Source organism: Carcharhinus amblyrhynchos, chromosome 8, assembly GCF_965287045.1.
Source record: "Carcharhinus amblyrhynchos chromosome 8, sCarAmb.v2.hapA, whole genome shotgun sequence".
NCBI classification, from domain to species: domain Eukaryota; kingdom Metazoa; phylum Chordata; class Chondrichthyes; order Carcharhiniformes; family Carcharhinidae; genus Carcharhinus; species Carcharhinus amblyrhynchos.
The window spans coordinates 12130771-12149224 of record NC_137331.1 but is presented as its reverse complement, the minus strand read 5'-3'; the positions used below and the strand labels follow the sequence as shown (position 1 = coordinate 12149224).

Below are 18454 nucleotides of genomic sequence, written 5' to 3'. Positions count from 1 at the left end.
GGGCAATGGTGATTTTTCGTACTGGAGGAAAGTATACTCAATGATAGGCATTAGGATCAGTTTCTTATAATATATTCTAATGACAGGGCTTAATTTTAAACTCCATAGATGACACAAAGCTTGGAAACAGTAAACAGCAAGGAGTGCAGTAAGAGATGTCGAGGGGTACAGCAGACGAAATTTAACACAAATGTTTTGGTCGGCAGGATGAGGAAAAGCAATACAAAATAAATGGTGCAGCTGTAAGTGGAATGCAAGTCTAGATGTGTGCACATGTACATATGGACACAAATCTTTGAAAGTAGCAGGGCAAGCTGAGAATGTTGGATAAAAGGCACACCGGGATCCTTAGCTTCATGAATATGGACAAAAAGCACAAAATCAGGACAGTATTACTGAACCTTTTCTTAAAATACCCGTGAGACCTGAGCTGAAGTAATGTGTTCATTTCTAGACATGACACCTTAGAAAGGGTGTCAAGGCCTTGAAGAGTTTACAAGAGGAGATTCACTAGAATGGTACCAGGAATGTTGGCCTTCAATTCTGTAGAGAGAGCAATTGGGATTGTTCTCTTGAGAGGGGGGAATATTAGGGGAAATTAGATTGAAGTGTTAAAAATCATGAGGGGTATTGGTAGAGTTAATAAGGAGAAGCTGTTTCCAATATCAGGAAGGTCAATAACCATGAGACACAGATTACAAGTAATTGGCAATTGAACCAGAAGTGACATGTGGAACATTTTTTACACAGCTGGAATGCACTGCCTGAAAAGATGGTAGAAGCAGATTCAATTGAAACTTTCAGAAGAAAATTGAATAAATTTGTGGGGAAAAAAAGCAATGAATTGGACGGTTCTTTTTAAAGAACTAGCACAGACATAATGGGCCAAATGGCCTCCTTCTGTGATGTATTTATGATTTTAATTTTAAAATAAAGCCACATTTGTCCATTTTGTTTTGGTCAGGTAGACGTGATTGAATATATGTCATAGAGCCTAGTTACTGTGGAAACCACAATTCACCATAATCATGATAGCAGGAGCAAAGAGGAAGAGGCAATGAACAGAACCCAATAAATCAAATTTCCTGTTAAATAACTGAGTCGTTGAGACCTTTCAAAATTTAAATATTCACATAACACTGTTTATTGAAGCTGTACTAATGACTGTGTAAGTCATATCATACAAGTCTTCTCATTTGCCATTATTTTTCAAATAAAAAAAGCTCATTATAAAAAGAAACAAAAAAAACGAAAAGTACATTCCACTATCCATCTAGAAATACATTTGTTGGTGATGAAGTTATTGAATGTTCTATCACCAAATAAAATGAAGAATTATTTAGATTTACAGATACCCTTATTCTTAGTGAAATAGAATGACAAAAAGACAATGTACATTGTAAAATCTGTGTTCAACATCCAAGGGAACGTTCTGAAGTGGTAGAAAAGAATTTCAGCACCATAAACTCTTCAGGAAAAACGGCAATGGACAATTCTAGACAGAAATCTCAGGTAAGATGTAAAAATAGCCTGATGTTTGTGCTAAATAAAATAAGTTCAACGTCACTGACTCAAAACGTTTTAGCTAAGGCCAGGAACGTGACTGCACTCAGAATAAGAAATTTAAGGCCACAAGATGCCAAAAGGTTCATGGAGAAGAAGATTAAAACCTCAGCGTGGGTGCTGGGTGTCTGACAAAATGATTGTTCTTCCAAACTCCTTCCATGAATCTCTATGTGAGCAAATGATAATCTGTGAATTTTCTATATAGAGATTAGGAGGCTGTGATGACCAGTAAATTAATCTTAATCAAACTGTGTCAGAGTTCAATTGCTAATAAAGGAAGATTATTTAACATCTGAATTGGTGGCTGCAAAATCATAAAAATAATTTTCTCAATTTGCTGTTATATATATTCAGAACGGATGCCATGATTTTGTTAACAAATAAAAAAATATGAGCTGTACTAAAGTGTTCTCCTCTCATGAACCAAATCACCTGAGGGTAACTATGCTAGATCTAAATGGACGGAAAAAGGACCTTCTGAGGAAAGCTGCAGGTAAAAAGTATTTTTGAGATCTGAGATTGTAAGCATCCAATGCCAATCTACTTAGCAGAAATACTATAAAAGATGCAAGGGATCAATTAAACAATCTGAAAAAGTAGGAGATCACAGTATGTTATATCGGGCAGCACGGTGTTGCAGTGGTCAGCACTGCTGCCTCATGGCACCAGAGACCTGGTTCAATACCAACCTTGGGTGGAGTTTGCACATTCTTCCCATGTCTCCGTGGGTTTTCACCGGGTGTTCCGGTTTTCTCCCACAGTCCAAAGATGTGCAGGTTAGGTGGATTGGCCATGGTAAATTGCCCTTTAGTTTGCCTGTATGTGTGTCCTGCGATGTCCCCTGTCTAATGCCCAGTGTCTGCTGAGATAGGCTCCAACTCCCCTCGACCCTGATTGGAGTGGGCAGTTAGTGAAAGTGAAGAAGCACGTTTCTCAGGATGTATTCCCGTCTCAATTGCAATAACAGGTCGTATAAAAGTTTAAGATTGTGCAGCATCAAGCCATTAATCTGTCATTGGAGTTTGGGCAACCTGAATGGATTTAGTCTAAGGCACCTTTTGGTGGATAGTTATGCAGTTATTTCTATTTCAACAATTACTGCAAAGAAATACTACTACCCAAGTATCAATTTTCTTTTTTTTTTCCATTTTCAGTTCTTTCTTTCTTATGTTTATTCTGTACTTGGAATAGCAATGAAAAATGTGGAAGTGAATTTGAAAGAATTCCTCAGTTGATATTGTTCTAATGAAGTACATTCACATAGATCAATTTTGAAGCAAACCTGTGTTGGACATTTATAAATAAAATCAATGAAATGTTATTTGCATGTAGAAGGGAGAATCCAAGAAAACAGAAGGTGGTAAGTTACCCCCACTGAGCAATGACTAGAAATTTCAGGTTAAGTATATCCAAAACTAATGCTAATTGAACATGAAGCCTATCAAAAAGTATCTGTTGAAGTGGCGTTGAGATGTAACTTTTAGAAAGAAACAAATATTCTTTCAACCTCTTGTGTAGCAGTACACAAAATAATTGAAACTAAGTGGAGCAAGAAACCATGCACCTTTTTAATCACACACGCTTAGGTATTGCATCAATTTTGTAAGCCTCAGAGTATTATCCATTCAGGAACGTATTACATCTTGGGAATCCCTGGACGGTGTAAGTGCCGGTGACAATACTAGTGCATAAACAGTATCTTGTGTGCTCCCACTTTCATTGGAAGGATCCCTTTTGGGAGGATGCCATTCCCTCAAAATGCCCAACTGCTTAGATTCATTACCATGGCAACAGGTAAAGAAAGATGTTGAGGTAGTCAAACGTGTCAGCCAGTGCTAATTGAGCAGCATTAATATTGACAATTCTGGCATTTAGATCAGGAAAGATATCTGAAGCGAAGTCTCTGATGACCATAAGTAGTGAGACAAACCACTGCATCCTCCAATAGCTTTGAGCACCACCAGACTTGCTGGTTCGCTTTGTGTTTTGCCCCATGTCAGCAGCATTGCATAATAAATCACTTGTGACCACAACGTCAAATGATCTTCATGAAAGCAATTTAAACACTAAATTATGAACGTGACTCTATCAATTCACGTGGAGACCAATCAAATCAAGTGTAATTGGTGAAACAAAGTCTAGTTACTGGGAGAACTGTTGAGAGAGGTGTTAATTGAATGGATATTGAGGGTTTAAAGGTTGATGTTATTATGATGCCATAAGAAGCAGTGACTCTTTTGGTGTCAATGAACAATGGAGCACAAGAGAAAGAATGCATGGATCAAGAAAGGTGTAATGAATTAAGTACGGGGTCAGTGACCTTGCCTAGCTGTAGCCTAATAAGCTGCTTTATAGTTTGCCTCACCCGAAGCCTTGATAGTGGTTTGATCCCTGTTGATGCCCTCTAGATTTACTTACTCCCTGCTGGTAGAACTTAAGGCTTAATATTTCTTGTATGTGCTTCAAGCCAATTTGCCAAGTATAATATTTTTCTACTGAATTGCTTATAATATTCCCTTTCAAATGATACACGTAATCTTGCAATCCATGGTGGCACAAACTAGGAGACTGAGCACCTCTTCAATAAACGATAAAATGCTTCAGTATCAGTAATATATTAATGCGTACCCAGACTCGATGTTTAAACTGAGACAACGACTAGAGTTGTGGAAGTCAGTGGATAGTGGAAAACAAGGAATGCATTTCCCCAAAAACTCAACTGATAAATATACCCCAGTGTGTGTTGAAGAACTTTGCAAATCAAGATTATGTTGAATTTTATCCCTGATTTGTGGTGTTGACTGTGAAGAGCCAATCTAAGAAGCAAAGGGATGTTGTAACATTTGTTCCTGATTGCTATTCAGTGATTGCTAGTGGAAAGTACACACTTGGGCTTTGAACAAATGTATCATATTAGGCTTGATTATCTGTCTATTGCCTATAAGTGGATGATTTGTGAGTGGTGTGTTTCATTGATACATAGAATAAATCTGCTATACTAATTTCAAACTTATTTTTATAAAACTTGAAGCAGAAAAAATATAAACCTTTAGAATTCAATTTATTTAAATGATAGAAGTTGTCATTTTTTTTCCAGATTATTTAATTCTGATATTTTATTTCAAGTGGACTCAAATACTTTTAACCTCAGAATAAAATGTGACACTTTCTGACCGTCATTTGGGTTTAAACAAGTTTGATATACATTTTTTTGTTGCTGTCTGCCTGAGTACAATAGATTATCCAAAATATAAGAATTTGAAAACAGCTGTCAGCTGTGATGTATACACACAAGTTAAGGCAGTAGCTGAAAATTAAGTTATATATTTTACTTGGATCGTATTTCCTTGTGGCAAATGTTGAAATGAAACTGCATTTGCTACTTTCCCATGGAGATGAGCCTTGTGAAGCCTGAAGAGATCTCGCCAATGAGCAGACTGTGATTAACATGGATTCAGCTGTTGAAGTTCAACTCGTCACTAAAGCACCCCTACATAGAGACCAGCTGGCTGAGATTTCTATAGGAACCTATCAGAAAATTACAATTTTCTAGCATTTCTTGCTAACTCCTCAGAAACACAACCAAAATATTAAATATGTTATCCAGTGGCAGCTCAAAATAACAGAGTTCAAGATTTACAATGAGTGAATCGATTGGGTCACTTCGAACAATTAGGAAAGTGTGAGAGTTTGCCCACAAGCAGGAGTACCCTTGGATGGATCACAGTTAAAACTTTCCGATACAATTAGAAATTCATAGAGTATTTGCAACAATTTCTAACATAAGAATCTCTGCTCTCAATGAAAATGTCAAGTCACATCACACAAGTTGCATTAACATTATTAATATTAACAATATAATTATGTTCCAAGATATTTACCCATTATATAAAAAATACCAATCTACTTAATGCAACATCCACATTTAAATATATTTCAGATTTTGTTGGTGTGGGGTTCATCAGATTTAGCTTGAATCTAGTAACACAGCTTAGAGCTGGAGAAAGTCAGTTTGTTTGATCAAGCTTGTATCTATTTATTTTGATTTACAATTGGCTTATAACCGGAAGCATGAGGCATGTAATTTTGCTGTACAGTAATAGTGATGTAAACAGATTTGCAGTTCCAGTGTCTTAGTTCAGTAACAGCTGAAAATTCAGTACAAAAATGAGTTTGCAGTTGCTTTGTGAACAAAGTTTGAGCTATTTTCAGAAATACTTAAGCTGGTACTCAACAGATTAAAACATCAAGAGAGGAGACAACTCACATGGTAGAAACATGACCTTTACCCATGAGGTCAAATAGTTTTATTGTGATTAAACACTACAATACAGTATATATCCATAAAAAACTCTAGAGTATATAAATTATTCCTTCCATACAGCAATTCTTTCCATTTCAGCTTTGGTACAATGTGTATTTTATTATAATAATTGTAATACTTTTCAGCTTCACAAACTCAACACAAAGTACAAAACTAATCAGTATTGGGGTATTACAATCTACACAGTGGTGCTCAGTGGGAGGGAGAGGTCTTACCTCAGAGAATCCATGTCACTCAGCTAAGCTACAAAGGCATACCTAGCAGGGACATGACTAAAATGCACCAGAAACCAGCAAACATTTTTTTAGAATTTTATTTTTTTTTAAACAGAATATCAGCAGTGATCAACTGAGAACATAACACTATTTCCTCAACTGACGTTCCATCTTTTCGTTTTGTGAAGGCCATAGTTACTATGTCCAAAAATACATTTTGATATTATTTTATTCACACAGCACAGTGTCAGTATTTGACCTGCCATCCAGCGCTGCTAATACTTGTACAGTTTGTTCTGCAGTTAGCAGGGATCACTGGTACATTATTGGTAGGGCAGTGGGGTGCTACCAACCTTAGGTTGTTTTGTGGAGAAGGAGGTATAACATTACAATAGACAGGCATTCCAGAGGCTGGAAGTGTTCCTTGACCTGACTGGTTGGGTAGCATGATAGCTTGTGGGTAAGATTGTTGAGGCATCCCTTGAGAACCCTGGGTCATTGGCACCTAACAATGAAATATTACATTGATCAGAACAGAGTCCTCGTATTTAATATTAGTGCACAATCCACTCATACTCATGTAATAAAGTTTTTGATTTTAAATGGTTCTAGAATTGACAATTAATAACACGAGTTTCATTAATCTTATCTTTCCCAAAGGGTTACACTGACATCCTTACTTGGCTAGTCTAAAACTGTATCCTTACCTCATGATGCAGGGGGATAAAATATGAGCCTTGGGCTCTTCTATTTCAAAGACATTCATTTAACACTTTCTGGAATAAGCTGAAGTTAAGCTTCACTTTTATTAAATTTGTGCATAGATTTGCATTAAAGCCCCTGAATCATCAATTTTCTTACTCTCTGTTAGAAATCAGACAGTAGGCGCTACCACGTCAAAACCTGACTGTTGCTGTAGCAGCTTCCGCAAGACAAATGATAAAGTAGAAGCAGGCAAATGCATCAAAATATTCATCAGCTTTCTATAATGACATGTTCCTGGAACATCTTTAGTTTTGGGTGACAGAAAAGACATTTTTGGCTATATTTCAAAACACATGATTCAAAATGTTAAGTGTCAAAATAGAAGTCAGGAGATAATTAATCTGCTAATAATAAGACAATGCCTTGTGTTTGATATTCAATTGAGATGAAGCAGTTTTGCTAGATTAAAGAGATATGGGCATGTATGTCTATGTGTATGCATGTTGGTAGAGATGGTGGAGAATGTAAACTAGCATTATACATGCTGGCAATACAGCCCAGTTTACAGGTTAAATTAACATTGTCTCCTGTGTTTCAAAGAGCCTATAGACAGCAGCTGCAGGATATACTGATACTGATCTTTTAGGAGTCTACATAGAGTGATCAGGCAGTGTCAGCCTCAGTGATAATGGGAAAACTCAGGCAGCAGTCCACAAATTGTTAAATGTTGTTAAATTAGAATTTTACTATGATTTGAAACTCAATCCAAGTAGGGAATAAAGATGCTAGTTTTGGTATGAGGCAAGCAAGAGTTTTTGCCCAGTGAGAAATAAGGATTTTTTTTTACAGCAATTTAACTAGCTAGACTTAAAATGAAATGATCAATAACTGACACTTAAACTTGAAACGTGGGAAACAAAATGGTGAGATTTTTAGCCAGCTGCCTGGGAAGGTGGGGAAATTTGGTAGTGATGAAACTGTTGTTGCAACTGGCAACCGAACTCCGATACCTCCTGATTATTAATAGAAAGAAAAACCATCTAGTTTCTATAATAGGTGGCTGATCCACCAGGGGAATTTTATGTCCAGGCAACAAGTTGAAAATCTACTGCATGATGTCTACAGGGCAAGTTGATTATCTGTAAATTAGTCAGGATACAAGATTTTTGTCCTGGGTGCTAATTAAACTATGCATGGCCAAGGCATTAGCAGAAAAGTGAATCACTAATATAAAACCCTAATTATAAGCATGCAATGTAATATTCATTATATTATTAGTCAAGGATGATTAAGAGCTGAATTCAGAGGATTTTGCACTGTTTCAATTTGGGAAGTTCTACTACAGTTTTAATTCTGCATGGATATCTGAATTTGAGGAGTGCATGAGATTATAATACACATCATACACATTTGACAGCTTATCATAAGAATCCAGAGAAGGCTAATTCATCGAAACCTTCTGTTACTTACCTCGTTTTGCAAAAAGTGCATTCAAAAACAGACAGTTGGACATTTTATGATGTTAAAGGTACTTTATAATTGCAAGTTACTGGTATGGACCAACTCTATTTTTCTGTCTTGTGGCTATGCATTATTAGCTCTGCAAGTAAATGTATTAGTTTTAACCAGTGGGTTTTGTTCTAGCAATATGGTGACTTCCACCTTTCCCAAACCAGCGAATGCAGTGTGAGGCACAGCAGTTAAAAGGTCATTGATAATCCTGAGCATGCTATCTCAGATGCAGAATGTGTAAAATGAATCAAGTTTTTGGATCAGGAAGGTTGATCTGACTTTTTTTACCAGAAGGATAAGGCCGACAGGAAAAGTCCAAGCAGTATTATAAAAGTTATTTGTTAAAATTGTGTTAAGCAGAGCAACGCAGTTTCGTAACGACAAGGTACCTCATTTGGCCGTCAATTTACAAACATTACTTTGTACTTTGATAGCTTTTTGGAAAGTAGTTATTTTAATACACTAACACTGACATTAAGGTTGTGTTTGATATACACAAATATAAGTAATAACCTGTCAAAAAATCTACTTACTTACATTAATGTCAGTAATTTAGAGGTTGCATACGTTAGTTTCCAAAGGGGAAAACAGAAAGGTAAAATATGTGGGAATCATGAAACCAAACAGAATTTTTCAATGCATCAATAAAGAAACAATACAATGAGGGATTGCTAAGTATAAATTTGAGATTTAATGCAGTTTTAGACATGTTATTCATCCTCAGTGACACAGCATCATATTTAGCTTAGTAAATTGGAAATATAAGATTTAGGCATCCATCTAGCAGATTGTAACATGGCCATCATGGCTGCCGCTTAACAATAGATTGAGAATTAATAATTGTAATAAGTTAGGGTACAGCAAGTGTTCTGTATAAGGACAGAATAAATTCCTACTTTGGTTATTTGGTCCTTGTGCACGCATCACAAAAACCCAGTCTGCAGGTGATCAAGAAGGTGAATGAAATGTTGGCCTTTATGGCGAGGGGGATAGAATATAAAAGCAGGGAGGTCTTGCTGCAATTGTACAGGGTACTGGTGAGGTCGCAGCTGGAGTACTGTGTGCAGTTTTGGTCCCCACATTTGCGAAAGGATATATTGGCCTTGGAGGGAGTGCAGAGAAGGTTCACCAGGCTGATACCGGAGATGAGGGGGTTAGCTTATGAAGAGAGATTGGATAGACTGGGTCTGTACTCGTTAGAGTTTAGAAGGCTGAGGGGGGGATCTCATAGAGACTTACAAGATAATGAAGGGGCTAGATAGTGTAGAGGTAGAGAGATTCTTCCCGCTTAGGAAGGATAGCAGAACTAGAGGGCACAGCCTCAAAATAGGACGGGGGGTGGGGGCAGTTTAGAACAGAGTTGAGGAGGAACTTCTTCACTCAAAGGGTGGTGAATCTCTGGAATTCTCTGCCCGTTGAAGTGGTGGAGGCTGCCTCGCTGAATATATTTAAGTCACGGGTAGATAGGTTTCTGATAGACAGGGGAATTAAGGGTTATGGGGAGAAAGCGGGAGAGTGGAACTGATCCGTGTCAGATCAGCCATGATCTTATTGAATGGCGGGGCAGGCTCGAAGGGCTAGATGGCCTACTCCTGCTCCTATTTCTTCTGTTCTTATTTATATAACCATCAAAGCATTCAACGCATTACACTTTGCTTTTTCAAACAATGATTACACAAACCCTATTGTGGCGCATCTTATCTGTACAGCTTTTTGAATTTAAGATTGGGGGCCTAATTGGAAGGCATCAAAACTGTCAAGTGATACCTACTTGGTAAGAAGACATGGCTGGATATTGGACCATCACACCTGGCACCTGATTTCCCTGCTGGCTGTTCAACAGGTTCTGACTCTGTGGTGGCTGCTGCACTCCCATCAGGCCTTGGAACCCTTGCTGCTGATTCGGCAACACAGCTTGAAAACCTGGAAGGACAAAGAGTTGGTCACTGTACTCATCGCTGAAGTCAACCTCGTCTTCTGAAGCTCGTTACACTGTGAAATTATAAATACACATTATTTCGCCTGACAAAAAGAAAGAGGCTTTGGTCTAAATGCCTAAGAAAAAATAGCTATAAAAAAGTATTAATCAAACTGCCTGGAGATAATAGCAATTAAAACAATAGTGGTGCATTCAAACTTGGAATAACTCTGCTAAAGATGATCATAGTTAAATATATGTGTTCCTAATTAACCCTTTAAACCGCACGCAGAAGCATTTTCACTCATCAGATTTAAATTTTAAGACATTTTGGAAAAGTCCTCAGAGGGCTGGATAAAAGTCTCTGATCGTCTGGTGTCCATCCATTGGATATTCCTATTGTGATTTGTACCTTGAATATTCCTGGTTGATTTAGTTACAAACACTCTGGTGTGAACTGCTTTTACACTTGGGGGGCTAGGTACTCCTGAGAATTCGAAATTGGTTAGCACCTGAAAATGGACACGAGGTCATCCATACATGATTATCCCTCTCCTGTTCAATGTACGTAAGCAACAAGTCAACTTTGCATTGCTGTCTGTGAGCATGATTGTAATATGTACAGCCAGCTCTCAGCGTGCTGAGAGCTGAGTGGTTGAACAAAATAATTGATGCACAAATTAAAGATAGCCTTCACCACTTGAAACCATCTCTGAAAGGTGAGGTGCGTGTAACCGGAGCAGGAGGCAGAAGTTCTTTCACAAATAGAGCCAACATCTGCAACACAAGAGTCTTGTGGAGAAGGTGGGGATTTCGGCTGCTGGTTCATGAGCTGGAAAGACACCCACGTCATTTCTTTTCAAGAAGGCTTACAGTATCTTGAGCCGCAAATGCACCTATTAAGCCAGAAACAGGCCTTCCCTCAGGGTCAAGGACCCAATGACTGAAGTTTTGTCCACTAGCTGTTGCTGACCAGAGGCCAGCAGCAATTCTGTACTCAACAGCCCACTGGGGAGACGATGGTTGTTGCCAGCACTACACCTACCCGAGGCCTTGGATTCATAGAATCCAATGCAGAAGGAGACCATTTGGCCCATCAAGTCTGCACCGACAACAATCCCACCCAGGCACTATCCTCATAACCCCACATTTTCATCCTGCCAGCCTCTTTCACAAAAAGATCAATTTAGCATAGCCAATCAACCTAACCCGCACATCTTTGGACTGTGGGGGGGAAACCCACACAGACATGGCAGAATGTGCAAACTCCATACAGACAGTGACCCGAGGCCAGAATTGAATCCGAGGCTTTGGTGCTGAGGCAGCAGTGCAACGTCTAGGAGGTACAATCGATGCTGACACCGAGGTCACACAAGGTCAGTTTGCTGAAGCATTGTTGTAACTACCAATGCTTTAAGGGACCCCCAGGCATTCTGTCCTCCAACAAGTCACTGGGATTGTTGAACTGAAGCATATTACTGTGGAAGACAGAAATGAGAACAGAAAGTTTTGGAAATATTCAGCAGGTCTGGCAGCACCTGCGGAGAGATAAACAAATGTTCAGAGTTGAAATATTCAGAAATGGAAGTTCAATTCAAAATTTTCCAGCCCTTCACTCCGGTAGCATTTGGAGGATCTGGCCAATCTGAATGGAGATTTCAATGGCTTATCGGCCGCAGTCTGTGACTTCCACCCATTAACTCTTGTTTCTCTCTCCACAGATGCTGCCAGACATGTTGAGTGAAATTGCATAGGATCAGAGGTGACCTGGCAAGATGGCTCGGTAATAGACTTCAATCGGTAATCACTTCAGCGGTCACGGGCATTCGGCCTCTGATCTTCAGGTAAGCGTTCTCCAAAGCGGCCTTCACAACACACTACAGCGCAGAGTCGCTGAGCTTAGACTGATAACCAAGTTCCACACACATGAGGACGGCCTCAACCGGGATCTGGGGTTCATGTCGCACTATCTGTAACCTCCATGACTTGCCTGGGCTTGCAACATCTCACTTACTGTCCTGTCTGGAGACATTACACATCTCTTTAATCTATGCTAATGCTATCTCCACTCACGTTGCTTGCATCTTTAAGACTTGAATAGCAGGTTAGCTGCAAAGACTTGCATTCCAATCAATATTCTGTAAACAGTGTGTGCCTTTATACGCCTTTCTCAGATCAGAACCTTTCACATACCTGATGAAGGAACACCGTTTCCAAAAGCTTGTGGGATTACTATCAAATAAACTAGTTGCACTTAAACTTGAGGGTAGATAGGTTTTTGACAGACAGGGGAATTAAGGGTTATGGGGAGAAAGCGGGAAAGTGGAACTGATCCACTTCAAAACAGCCATGATCTTATTGAATGGCGGGGCAGGCTCGAAGGGCTAGATGGCCTACTCCTGCTCCTATTTCTTATGTTCTTAAACTTGGTGTTGTCAGACTTCTTACTCTCTCAAGCTGCCAACAACTGTCCAACCACTATTTCTAATTCCCTTGCTGTTGGTCAGTCAGCCAGCTCAGACTGGTATTGCTCATGCTGAGACGGTGTAGTCCAAAACCAGGCCTTCTAGGCCCCAGTGTTTTGACTTTGTTATTTATCCCTCTCACTGAAGTTCAGCAGCCATAGGGCTAACACTGCAAAGAGTACTCAGGCCAGGCAAAAGTATATGGAAAACAACGGGAAGGAAAAACAATAATTAGTTGGCATGTCTACACAATATGGCATTCTCTGATTTATAAATTTGATTTGGAATGTTTTATTTTGGCCATGCTTCTTGCGTTTGCGCTGTAAGTACTCCACCTGAGGGAAAACCAGCAGCACCTGTGAGGTAGGAAACACTCACCGCTAGTGTTTAAGAACATGCATAGCACAAAACACACAGGGCAGTGTTTAAAAAGGACGTTCAGGACCCCCTCCCCCAACCACAGACATGATGACATCTCCTCTCCCCGCCCGACAAGGGCAGCAACTCCCAACCCTTTAGCACAGAGGAATTTCCTCCAGCCAAAGACTGAACAAATGGGTCCCCCCCCCTCTCAAACCTGACACCATACAGAGATGAGGGTGACCCAACTCCCCCACAAGAGAGAGAGGCCGAGATGGAGTCCGTCAAGCCCCGCCAACCTCAGGCACCCTTCCGTGTCATCAGCAGATGTAACAAGTGTGCCTTTGGTCTCTCCATCTGACACACTTATATAAATTGTAACAAGTTGAGGACCCAGCAGTGATCCCTGTGGCATACCACTCATTACATCCTGCCAACCAGAAAATGACCCATTCATGCCAAGTCTCTGTTAGCTAGCCAATTTTCAACCCATATCAATATGTTCCCCCCTGAGGTTATATTTCCCAGAATAACCTTTTATATGGAACTGGATCAAATCCCTTTTAGATATCCAAGCCCAGGACATCCACAGGTTCCTCTTCATCCTCAGCATGTGACTTCTTCAAAGAATTTCTATAAATTGCTTCAACACGATTTCCCTTTCATAAAACCATGTCGACTCTGCCTGAATGCTTTAAATCTAAGTGCCACGCTATAACATCTTTAATAATAGCTTCTAACATTTTTCCCTACGACAGATGTTAAGCCAATTGGTTTATGAATGAAATGTAGTCAGCTCTCTTTGAATAGAAATCTTCAGTCCTTTACCCAACAGTAGCTAGGAAGCTGCAAGATGGTGCAGGTATGTCCAGTTCCGGGTTGACGTATACAAGTTCATGGCATGTTTGCTTTCACAACCACTCGATAAAGGTGCTGCCCCTGCTCTTTGCAATTGTGGTTGCAGCACTTTGAATGAGGACATCCTTCTTGAAGCACAAACATCACACAAGCTGTGGTTCTGGTAGGAGCTTTGTTTCCTGAACTTCATAGAATCCCTACGGTGCAGAAGGAGGCCATTTGGCCCATCGAGCCTGCGCCGACAACAATCCAGCCCAGGTCCTATCCCTGTAACTCCACAGATTTACCCTCACACTAATGGCCAATTTAGCATGCCCAACCAATCTAACCCGCGCATCTTTCGAGTATATAGGAGGAAACTGGAGCACCCCGAGGAAACCCATGTAAACATGGGGGGAACATGCAAACTCCACACAGTCACCCAAGGCTGGAATTGAACCCGGGTCTCTGGAACTGTGAGGCAGCAGTGCTAATCACAGTGCCATCCTTAAGTGAGGCTCTGCTGGAATCCCAGGCAGATATTTTCTTTATTCGTACAGGGGGTATGGCATCACTGGCTGGGCCAGCATTTATAACCCATCCCTAATTGCCCTGGAAATGGATGATTTATTAGGCCAGAGGGTATTTAAGAGTCAACCACATTGCTATGGGGCTGAGGTCACATGTAGGCCCAACCAGGTAAGGATGGCAGATTTTCTTCCTTGAAGAACATTAATGAACTCAGATGAGCTTTCACAACACTGGTTTCATGATCATCATTAGACTTTTAATTCCAGATTTTTATTGAAATCAAATTTCATGAGCTGCCACAGTGGGATCTCAACCTGGGTCCAGTAATAATAGTAAGAAGTCCCACAACACCAGGTTAAAGTCCAACAGGTTTATTTGGTAGCAAACACCACGACCTTTCGGAGCGCTGCCCCTTCGTCAGGTGAGTGGGAGTTCTGTTCACAAACAGGGTGTATAAAGACACAAACTCAATTTACAAAATAATGATTGGAATGCGAGTCTTCACAGGTAATCAAGTCTTAAAGGTACAGACATTGTGAGTGGAGAGAGCGTTAAGCACAGGTTAAAGAGATGTGTACTGTCTCCAGACAGGACAGTTAGTGAAATTTTGCAAGTCCAGGCAAGTGTTGGGGGTCACAGATAGTGTGACATGAACCCAAGATCCAGGTTGAGGCCGTCCTCATGTGTGCGGAACTTGGCGCTACAGACAGTTAACCGCAGATCCGACCAAAGAACACACCCGTCAACTCAACACTCTCTGAGGTTGTGCGGTTGTGTGAAGGCAAGAAGTGGGGGTGTAGGGATGGCCTTGGCGAGATGCTTATCTTCATCAATGACATGTTGAAGGCTCCGGAGGAGATGTCGTAGCTTCTGTGCTCCGGGGAAATACTGGACAACGAAGGATACTGTGTCCGCCATGTCCTGTGTTTGTCTTCTGAGAAGGTCGGTGTGGTTTTTCACTGTGGCGTGTTGGAACTGTCAACCGATGAGTGGAGCGCCATATCCTGTTCTTATGAGGGCATCTTTCAGCATCTGGAGGTATCTGTTGTGATCCTCCTCATCCAAGCGGATCCTATATATACGGAGGGCTTATCCATAGGCGATGGCTTCTTTAACATGTTTGGGATGGAAGTTAGAGAAGTGGAGCATCGTGAGGTTATCCATGGCCTTGTGGTACAGTGAGGTGCTGAGTGACCATCCTTAAAGGAGATGCTGTGTCCAAGAATGCAACCAATTCCGGAGAGTAGTCCATGGAGAGTCTGATGGTGGGATGGAACTTGTTGGTGTCATCATATAGTTGTTTCAGTGATTGCTCATCATGAGTCCAAAGGAAGAAAATATCATCGATGTATCTAGTGTATAGCATCGGTTGAAGATTCTGTGTGGTGAAAAAGTCTTGTTCGAACCTGTGCATGAAGATGTTGGCATATTGAGGTGCAAATTTGGTCCCATGGCTGTTCCGTGTGTCTGGATGAAGAACTGCTTGTTGAAGGTGAAGACATTGTGGTCCAGGATGAAGCGGGTGAGTTGTAAAATTGCATCTGGAAACTGGCAGTTGTTGGCGTTGATACTGAGGCAGTTGCAGCAATGCCATCATCGTGGGGGATGCTGGTTTAGAGTGCCGAGACATCCATTGTGACGAGGAGTGCTCTTGGTTCAACTGCTCCATGGGTGCTGAGTTTCTGTAGGAAGTCCGTAGTGTCGCAACAAAAGCTGGGGGTTCTTTGTACAATGGGTTTCAGGATGTCCCCAACGTAGCCGGAGAGGTTCTCGCACGGGGTCCCATTGCCCGATACAATGGGACGGCCGGGTGTGTTTGCCTTGTCTATCTTCGGGAGGCAGTAGAGATCTCCAATGCAGGGAGTACGTGGGATGAGAGCACAGAGGGTGCTCTGAAGGTCTGGATCAAAGGTCTGCAGGAAAGGATGTCCCAAAGCATGGTACACTGGGGAGACCACAAGCTGCTACGACAACGGATGAATGAACACCACTCGACAATCACCAGGCGAGACTGTTCTCTTCCTATTGAGGAACACTTCAGCGGTCATGGGCATTCGGCCTCTGATCTTCAGGTGAGTGTTTTCCAAGGCGGCCTTCACGACACATGACAACGCTGAGTTGCTAAGCAGAGACTGATAGCCAAGTTCCACACACATGAGGACGGCATCTTGGGTTCATGTCACACTATCTGTAACCCCCATGACTTGCCTGGGCTTGCGAAATCTCACTCACTGTCCTGGCTGGAGACAATACACATCTCTTGAACCTGTGCTTAACCCTCTGTCCACTCACATTGTCTGTACCTTCAAGACTTGATTACCTGTAAAGACTCGCATTCCAACCATTATTTTGTAAATTGAGTTTTGTGTCTTTATATGCCCTGTTTGTGAATAGAACTCCCACTCACCTGACAAAGGAGCTGTGCTCCGAAAGCTAGTGGCATTTGCTACCAAATAAACCTGTTGGACTTTAAGCTGGTGTTGTGAGACTTGTTACTGCGTTTACCCCAGTCCAACGCCGGCATTTACACATCCAGTAATATTACCACTGCCACCACCTCCAGGTATGGCTTGTAACAGGCTGAAACTGTGGTTGTTGGATATGGAGGTGCAGATTTGTAATGTGTATCATCATAACTAAAACTTTATAAAATGTGGTAAAGATTGGCTCAATTTTTATCCCTCACCACCTGGTCATCCTTTGAGTCATGCTGCATTCCAACAAAAATTGCAACCAGTATCTGTGAGCTTTTTAAAGGTCTTTTACTCTATTCTTAAAGTTACAAAAATCCATTCCTTGCTTACTCCCAAAACTGAATTCAAAATCCAACTCAGAGTCCCCACAAGAGAGACAAACAAGAACTAGCTGATAAGATAGGGCACTGCGCCTCATCTTGGCTTTGATGTGAATTTTGATCTTGACCAAAAGGCCCAGTGTGTGCCTTCAAGTTGGGACAATGTCTTTCAGCACCTGCCCCGCCACTCCTTGTAGATTTAGTAACTTTAAAGAACATTAACAACACCAGTTAGCTGCATAATCATAGCAACAGCCAGCAGAACTCAATCAGCAACTAATCTGATAGTAATTGATTGTAAGGTTGATGGGGTGTCTTTTCTGATTCTGAGTATGTGTAGCCAGGCACGTTAACAGGCATTATAAACTTCAAAATGATAACATGGGTTCAAGTCAGTGTTGTGCACTGATTTAACACCATGATCTCTTTTCTCTGTATAGCATACATTCACTGTACACATGCTGATACTTCCACCAATATGATGTCTGATGTGATCCGCTCCAGAATTGTACATGCACTGTGGACTCTATTTTGGAACAAAAACAGCACTGGTAGCATCCAAAACGTGTGTGGTACAGGCCTGAATTTTGCACCAAAAACACTTTCTTTGTGAAGAAAGAACTTTGATTTATTCATTAATCTGAATTAAGCAACAAATAGAACAGAGCAAAATGAGAACTTGGTGCTAAAAATGTGTGCGATTGGATAATTTGATTGAAATAAAATTAAATAAATTGGAGGGGACGCTAATACGCCAATCAGACACCGAAGCTGCCGTTAGTTACTGTTTTTGAATGAACACACTTTCCATTTACACACTTACCAGTAAACTGTGCGCAGGTGCTTCACGCAACGTGTGACACTGAGTCTCATGAGGAGGTATTATGACAGGTAAAGAAGTAAGTTTTTATGGAGTATCCGAGAGGGGCAGAGGATGATAGAGAGGCAGAGTGGTTTTTCGAGAGAATTCCAGAGTTCAGGACCAAAATGACTGAAGGCGTGGCCACCAGTGATGGAGCAACGAAAATGAGGGATGTAGATGAGGCCAGAATTTGCAGAGGCCAGAGATCTTTTGAGAATAACACAGTCGGCTGGACAATGACGAAAGATGATGTGGGCTCAATTCCCGTACTGGCTGAGGTTATTCATGAAGGCCTTCTCAATCTTGTCCCTTGCCTGAGGAATGCGGTAATCCTCAGGTTAAAACACTACCAGTCAGCTCTCCCC

General features: G+C 40.9%; 1 protein-coding gene across 8 annotated transcripts in view; it reads right to left on the bottom strand.

Annotated features, from left to right (window-relative positions):
- Nucleotides 1-1147: 1147 nt before the first annotated feature.
- The window catches only part of LOC145346443 (cAMP-regulated phosphoprotein 21-like), a 374167-nt gene continuing 356860 nt past the window's right edge, over nt 1148-18454 (bottom strand). For all 8 annotated transcript variants that reach the window (XM_080193684.1, XM_080193683.1, XM_080193682.1 and 5 more), the window contains 2 exons: nt 10094-10245; nt 1148-6610 (listed from right to left, as the gene is read on the bottom strand). In XM_080193684.1, the coding sequence (XP_080049810.1) occupies nt 6353-6610; nt 10094-10245 (410 nt within the window). In that variant the 3' untranslated portion in view covers nt 1148-6352. The remainder of the gene's footprint in view (nt 6611-10093; nt 10246-18454) is intronic.